This window comes from Natrix helvetica, assembly GCF_964273705.1.
Source record: "Natrix helvetica genome assembly, chromosome: 1".
Classification (NCBI taxonomy): Eukaryota; Metazoa; Chordata; class Lepidosauria; order Squamata; family Natricidae; genus Natrix; species Natrix helvetica.
Window position 1 is genome coordinate 244,063,402 of NC_138548.1, and position 8,633 is coordinate 244,072,034.

Sequence of the window (8,633 nt, forward strand, 5' to 3'; positions counted from 1 at the left end):
TAATTACATAAAATATCAAATATCCAAATATTTTTCATTTTTAATGGGCACCTTAGAACATTCCCATTAAAATAATGCTCAACAAGGTAGCGTTTGAATTAGGCGTGAGGATGTCTTAATTTGAGGGTTTTTAAAAACTGCAACTTTCTTTGTACTGACTGAAAATTAGATATGCATCTTGGACCTTATAGGCAGGCCAGATTTAAAAAAAAAATTTTTTTTTAAGAAGCAGAAAAATCTGTTCCTGCCAGGTAATAATGCTACTAAAAGGAGGGAAATATAATTATTCCCCATAGTTTGTGTTTCAAATTGTAATTATTTTTTTGGGGTCATAAAACTCAGGGGACCATTGAAATCTGATCTAGCCTCACCAATATAGATAGACTTTCCTTTATGCAAAATCCTATTAAATTATTCTGTTTTTTACTAAAGTGTGATAGTAATGAAAACTATATATTGGGTGTGTTCAATAAAATGAAAGCTCTGTCATTGAGTAAAGTGCCTGTTAAGTGAGATTCCCATATGACTACTTACCATATTTTTCGGACTATAAGACGCACCAGTGTATAAGACATATCAAGATTTCAAAGAGGTAAGTAAGAAAAAAAAGTTGTTGTCTTCTCGGCCCCCCAGGAGCACGCTGCAGGCTTCAGCAGGGCTGGGATAAGGCAAAAACACCCTTGGTTTTCACCAAACGGGGGCATTTTCCCTTCCCCCAGCCCTGTTGAAGCCTGCAGAGTGCTTCTGGGGGGTGGAAAAACACTCCCGTTTTGGTGAAAAACAGACTGTTTTTTGCCCATTTTTCACAAAAATGGGATGCAGGGGTGGGGTTTCGGGAGGCCAAACATGGCTGTATTCGGTGTTTAATAAACACCAACATTTCCACACTCTTTTAGGGGAGAAAAAGATACGTCTTATATTCTGAAAAATATGGTATCTCACTGACTGTAATTTTGGCTGTTGGTTGCAGTTATTAAGCAACTGTCATTAAGCGGATGGAGTGAAAGGGCTCCCTTCTTTGTTAGGAAGGAAACTTAAGGGCTGGAGAAACAAGGAGGGATCGAGAAGGCTCTTCAGCCGAGCACAGGAGTTCCTCTCCCTCCTACGTGCAAGGAGTGGAGGAGAAATCCTTTGTCAGGCAACAGCTTGCAACTTTCTCCATTGACTTTCTGGGGAAGCTGGCAGAGAAGATTGCAAATGGCAATCACATGATCACAAGGCACTTAGCAACTGTTTGTAAGTGCAAACAGATTGCCCAAGATCTTGATCACAGGACTTGGAGGGATGTTTTATGACAGCTGGAAGTATTTTATAGATTGTAAAGCATTCTTTCTGAGCTGTCATAATTTTGAACAGTATTAAACAACCGGTTGTAAGTTGAGTACTACCCGTACTTTCTCACCGCCTTTCCGTAGTTCTGTTTAATGCCAAGATACTTCTTGGCAAGTATCCATTTTAATTAAAGGGAAATTTCTGACGTTATTTTACAGCTGACCTTGTTTCTATTCTTTAGCTATATTATTATACAAAAGGAAAAAGCCAGGAAGCAATTTCTTCTTAAAGCTACAATTCAATATCTTTTGAAAAATTTTGCATTTTCTAGAATGAGGGGTAGTTATCTCCCCTTCATCTCAAACTGATAATAAAATGTGACAGCTTTGGGGGAATGGGTGGGCGGCAGGGAGTATAATTCTTTCTAATTCACTTATATATCATGAACTGAAATATTCTTGCTTTCAGGTGATGAAGTTGGTGAATCTGAACTCCTTGGAGAAGCATTACCAATTGAGCCTTCGGTTGCCAAAGCTGAGAGGAGCCACCTGATAGTGTGGCAGGTTATGTGTGGCAGTGAATAAGCTCCAGAGGAAAATGGTTTGAGACTGCAAAAGCTTTTGCATGTCCTCAATTTTGTTTTGTTTCTGTGGAACCTGTTTCACTGCATACGATTTGAACGTTTCTTTGTCATTTGACTTTATATCATAAACCTCTCAAACCTTAACACAGGAACCAGCTCATGCTGTTTTACTGCATCAGTGTTACAAAGCGAGAATAAATTGGTCTTCCCAAGCAGATAAATGCCATATTTTGTCTCCTAAATGCACCTTATAGGCCCCCATTGCAATCTGTAACACAACTCCCCCCCCTTACTTTCTACAATGAATTTACGTTTATATTTTGAACCATTTTAAATTCATTTGCATAAGAGTAAAATAGCAAATTAATATTCTGGGTTGTATTTCAAAAACATCAGATATATGTAATATATGGGATTCGCTGAACACCTCAAATGATGATTAAGATAAGTTGGAAGACTTTTGCTTTTTCATTTCTGAATCCTACCAATTTTGTTGACCTTTGTTTATATTGAGATCCTTGAGCTAAAAGTTTACCAGACATTTAGTTGTGGAAGGTTTTTTTACAGTTGCTAATCACACCAAAAATCACACTACAGCTATCCTGAATAAATTTAAAATGTGGTATTTTAAGGGGGGAATACTTTTCCCTGTTTCCTTATTTAACGTAGCTTGGAAACATCCAGTTTAATCTCAAAAGGGCATTCTTATATCAAAGCATCTTCCTTAAATACATCTTGAGCAGGATAGGTACCTTTGTGTGCTCCTATTTATTGGATCCTGGGGATTCCAGCTCTTGCCATGGGATATAGAAGGGCTTGTAAGTAGTGAACAAGCTAGCAGTGATGATGAATAACCTCAAATAAGTTTAAATTATATTATGTTTCAATCCATATTATCGGCCTACAAATGCCATTCGAAAGAAAGGTCTATACAGTATGTTGCTTGGTGGACTTAATAAAGTGGTGTATTCACTCATTTTAATGAATGAACACCTGGGTATAAAATCTGAGTGGCCCATGTGTAAATCTGAGGAATTGGAAAGATACTGTCATGCAACTTATTCTATCGTTTCACATTTGAAGTTTTGGACTGAGTATACTCATTTGCTATCCAACTGATGGCAAAGGTAAATTAATTAAATGCTATCATTTTAATCACTCAGAGGATAAACAGGTTCTTAAAGTTTTCCTTGTTATAAAATAGGAGTAAACACACTAACATTCAGCTCATGTCCATTAAGAGATTCTAGCTCTCCCAGTTAGATGGGAGTTACTATTATCTACGTGACAGAATGGAAGAATTTCTAAATTTGAAATGCCAAAATTTACAACCAGAAATCGTCATGAAAAACTGCCTAAAACTTTTTATGCAATAGGAGCAGTTTGTCATCTCTCAAGGAAACGTGTATTCAATACACACACACACACACACACACAAACACACACACACCCCTACACCTTTTTAAAATCACATTAAACTGAGGTCTATTGTGTAAATATTTATTTAGGCAGCTTTTTAATAAAAGAAACTATAATCTTAACTGATGAAAAGTTAATACATTTCCCTTCAGATGTATTGATTATAGTTTTATATGTATAAATACTTTTTAAGCACCCTATTTTGTACACAACGAATGAATCCTGGTAGGTAGGTATTTTAACCACAAAATGTGTGGCTAAAAATAACTGAGAATTGTTGAATGTTTAATACCTTCATATTTTGCCCTCCGATATGCCCAATGTGATCTGATCACAACAGACTTAAAAATTTCAATTGCTGAACTGAGTTTAAGAATTTAATAAAAGGAACACTGATGGAAAAACTGTAAGAAGAATTAAGAGGATATGGATTTTTCCCCCTCAGAAATTGCCTCTGCTACACTCATGTACATCCATACCAGACTCACATTTGTCTTGCATCTTTCACACTTTTCCATCTTGGGAAAGTTTAATAGTCAATTTGGGAAAGATGTTCAGGTGAGTTGGCAAAAGCTTCACCATAGGTGCTTCTAAGGCACACAGGAGCTTTGCCAAAAGAAGACAGATGCTTAAATATTTGTCCTGTCCTCAGAGCAGTAGAAACCATTCATGCCGTTCATAATTCTAGGCGTCCAAAAGGCAGCCAGTTCCATTAACTTTGTTACCCATTGCCTTTCAAGGCATCTTACTTGGAGGAGAGTTTTTGGAAATGTCCTCCTGGCATTTCATGAGTGGTGGAATAGTTTTTGGAAAAAGGAATGAAATGCACATATATTGGTTTTGAATTCTGTTCAGCATTTTCATTTCAAAACCATTGGTGAGCTGTTTCTTGCTCAGACAAAAAATGCATCTGGCTGATAATGTTTAATCACTTCCCAGATGGTAAATTGCCATTCTGTCCTCATTTGGGCAACAGTCATTCACAGCAGAAAAGATAGGAGTCCACCAGAGAGATCAACGCTTGTATTAGTGCAAGTAGGGGAAGAGCACCATTTTCAACCTCCATTTTAAAATTTATTCCCTGTTCTAAAGAATTGCAGTTTTAAAAGATGGATGTAGAGGATCCCTTTCACTTATACTTATACACTCCCTATTCCAGCACACTCTAAACTGTAGATGATAAAATTTTGCTAAAGTTCAAGCACCCAAATGAATGCCTAACAAATCTGTTTTGAGAGTGACATATGTTTAATGTAACCATAGTTCTAAAATCAGAAGTAGGAATGAATCTCTTGATAGTTAACAGCTTTGTTAATAGTTTGAGAGAGCATTTCAAGCACAAAAAAAATGCAGCACATGATTTGTTTGGGTAAATGTGTTTTGCATGGTAAAAGATAATAAGTTTATGTATTCTGCCATTTAGTCCCATTTCTTGCAAGGTCTTCCTGCATTGGATCAGTTAGAGCTGGCAGAGTGTAGACACTTTATCATAGGCTGCCTTAGTAACTAAAATGTTTTATAATCTTCTAATATGCTAACTGTTCTAAAGAACATGGCGTCCTGAAAATAATGTTTAATTAAATATTTATTTCCATGTGAGTATTATAAAAGCTACCAAAGGACTGAAACTGACTTGGCACACTTACAGTTTGACCCTGTGCATAAAGGATTTTGTAAAGATCCCAAGTTTGTAAAAAAAAAACCGACAGACTGAAAAACACACTTCTTTGTGGATGCTAACTTTATTTTCTTAACAGGGTTATGCCATATTGTAACAACCTTTGTTTTGCACTTCAAAACATTGAACGCTAAATACTTCTCTCTAAAAATGTCATTTCTACACTTCTTTATCTTTTAAACATGTTTTAAAACATTTTATGGTCATTAACTTTTTGAAAATGTTGTCTAGACACTTTATGCTGAATTTTACTTTCCTCTGTAACCTTGAGATCAATACTGCAGCATTAAACCTGCTGTCTGTTTAAACTTGAGGCTTCTTTTCTGTGAGCTGATAAGCTCATATAGCAGTGAAATTATTTCAGTATTTATTATTGAATCCGTGGGGGTTCAGAATGTAACTTTGTACATGAAATATATAAATATGTATATGAAAAGCATTCTTGTTTTGGTGTATTTCTTATATCTGGTCAGCAGCTATTATAATTTATATGTAATTTGTATATGGATAAATAACTTTTTTAAAATTAAAATAATACATGTCATGTATTAAAGAACATCGACTTTCTGAGGCTGGAGAAACTTCTTCACAACTCCCAAATTTATCTAAACCAAATATGAAACAGTGAAATTATCCTAATTTTAATGTTGAAAAAAGAACAGAAATAAACATGCTTTCATGTTGGAAGGAAGAGGGTGGAGTGGGAAAAGAGATTCTAAAGTCATCTTTAAAACTTCCCAAATTTTTATTAGCACATCATTTCCTTACTTGAACTATAAATGTAAATAAAGATATAACTTGTTTGAAAGCCCATGACACTAATTCTTTTTTTATTCATAGGATATATTTTAATTAGCAAATGGACCAGTCATTTATGGTTTGTTAATTATTTGTATTTTGTCTTTTTTCCAGGAAGCCTCTTTAGAACAAACCTGTAATAGATAAAAGTTGAGAGTGATTTGTCCAAAGCTTTCTTACAAATTTGATGACTCAAGGTTTGTGCAAGTTGATTTGCATTGCTTAGGTCAGAGATGGGGATCCTTAAGTCACATAGGACTCCCAGTTTTCCTCCCTCTGATCACACTTGCCAAAAGTTGTCACCGTGGTTTTTTGTCATTTTGGTGGCCAAGGGTGGGGACAGTTTAAAATTAATATAAGTGGTAAACAAGACTTAGTACTGATTTCTAAAGAAAAGCTTCCAATATTTTCTTTAAAAAATTAGCATATTGTAGCACTCTCGTGTGCGTGACACACCCCTGTGCACTTTATCATTTCCAATCTTTGTGGCTTTGCTTTCTAAAGGAATGTGAAGGGTACTAACTCAGGACACTAGAAGATGGCGTATTTCTGGATTAGGTAGACTTTGAAAAGACTTGTAGATTACAGCACAGATGCTTGGTTTAAAAGTTATTCACTTCTTCTAACCACAAAAGTTATCTCGCTATTTGTAGATGATAGTTTCTTACCACCTAAGCTGATGGTAAAATAGCCTACTTCAAAAATATGTTCATAAATAGGTAATCTATAACTGTGAGAAGTGGTTTTAGCTCTAGCATTGCAAATCAGATTGCTGCTAGTTTATCAAAGAGATAAAACATATTTCCATATGCTTACCATTATTGCATTCTAGTAGCTTCCATAAGTTTTGATTCAGTGATGCCTGGGGACAAAATATAAGGCCATTGAATGGTTTGCTTATTTTGTGATACGATTCTGATAAAGAATACAATAATTTTCAGAAAATAGCTCTTCTTTCCATCCAGTCTCAAAAGGAATTATTGTTTCTGGCAAATTATCTGACAATCAAGTTGATACAGTAATCCTTGCTATGCTCAAAATGAAATACTTTAGTGAAGAAAGTGGCTATTTGCCACCTATTTCCCCCTTCAGGGAAAAATGGTACTCTTAAAGTCTAGGCAATGAAGTATTTTTATAAAAGTTGGAAAATAGGTTCAAGTTTATTTCTGTAATTCTCTAAAATTGTAATTCTGGGTAACCACTATGACATTTTGTCAAGAAGAAGCTGAGTAAGAACAGATTTTAAAGCTAAATAGATCCCATGTTTCACGTATTTGCACAAAATTCTTGTAATAAATGATTATAAAATATACATGTGTTTTTAGAAAACCTGCATTTGAATCTATGAAAATATTAAAGATGTCTGCATAATAACTAATATAAAATCTGAATAGTAATGCTAGATTTACATTAAGTTTAGTGTAGCCATTGACCTCCTGAATATTGAATTATAACAAAGCATTTATTTTGTTTCCAGATAACATTTTCACTATTCATATGACTTTTTAAATAATTACGCTTATTCCCCCAATTTTCTCTCATTCTTAAAGGCACTTCACATTGTTTTTTTTAAAAAAAGTATTGCCTTTGTTTTCAATTCACACTTTTTTTCTTGCATATGTGCAAAATATTAAATATGATTATTGAGCTAAAAATGAATAGAATTTTCCCAATGGATGAAGCTGGAATGGAAAAATCATTAACACTAGGTTTTCCTTTCAATGTTTTTAATGCACATTGAAAAAGCATTGGCACTGAAACCCACCTAAAAGACTAGCAGTTCAAGCCTAAGAACTGAAAGTAAGTTCTGATTTCTTGATTTAATTTCATCTGTTCAGGAGCTCGACTTTTGAAGTTAAAATGTTGGGCATTTGAAAATAAAATACATTTTTTCTTTTTTCTGTTGACTGAAGTGTGAAGATTGACACAATGCATTTAATTCTTTTTTAAATGGGCTATAATTTAAAATCAATAGCATCTTATGGAGCACCCTTTTAGATGACGTTGAGCTAACTACAGATCCCAGCAGCCAGCCTAGCCAGTATGGTTGATGGTGGGCTACACTGGGAGATTCAGTTCAGCAACATTTGTAGAGCCACAACTGCCAGAGGCTCAGTTTGAAGAGAGGAGGTCAGGCCTGCTGTTTCCGTACAGCCATCTTTTTCCTACCCTTGTAAAATCCTCCATCTGAATTTGACCCCAACAGAGGAGAAGATATTCAAGGGTTTGTAACTTATCCCTGCCATGCACTTGGTTTTGTAAATATATCTGTTATACAGCCCAAATTGTGTTCAAAGCTAAAAGTGTTCAACCACACATGCTTTCCTGCAAGGCAGATCTCATTCCTTACATCATTTTGGCATATTTTCCAAGCTACAATATCCAGTGCTGAGGTACAGTAGCCAAAATAGTCCTACAAGTTATATAAGCATTTTTTTTAATCTCTTTCTTAATATGAATCCCCAGGATGTAATTTGTCTTTCTTTTTTAACAACCACCACATTCTGAATCAGCATTTCATTCAGCTTCTACTACCCTTCTTGCAGCTAGTCCTCATCATGTATACAAAATTAGGAAATGTATACATACTTTTATTTATAAACCGCGCCCAGTCCTGTTTAGGAAAGGGCGTGGTTTATAAATAAAAGTTTGATTGATTGATTGATTGACATACTTTTGACTGTTTATCAATTAGGATTATACAACCTATCTGTTTTGGAAAAGGCATTACTTTCTACTAATAAAAGAGTGCAGCAGTATGTTATTTTGGCAACTACTATAGCAAGGATTCTATAACATCTTACAATAATATTGTAAAGAGCCCGGGTGGTCCAGTAGTTAGGACACAGTATTGCAGGCCAACTCTGCCCACTGTGAGGAGTT

At 35.1% G+C, this 8,633-nt stretch overlaps 1 protein-coding gene across 5 annotated transcripts in view; it reads left to right on the forward strand.

Moving 5' to 3' along the window:
• Window positions 1-5,391, forward strand: part of SPAG9 (sperm associated antigen 9) — a 97,140-nt gene extending 91,749 nt beyond the window's left edge. For all 5 annotated transcript variants that reach the window (XM_081955485.1, XM_081955487.1, XM_081955486.1 and 2 more), the window contains one exon: window positions 1,741-5,391. In XM_081955485.1, the coding sequence (XP_081811611.1) occupies window positions 1,741-1,856 (116 nt within the window). In that variant the 3' untranslated portion in view covers window positions 1,857-5,391. The remainder of the gene's footprint in view (window positions 1-1,740) is intronic.
• Window positions 5,392-8,633: the final 3,242 nt, after the last annotated feature.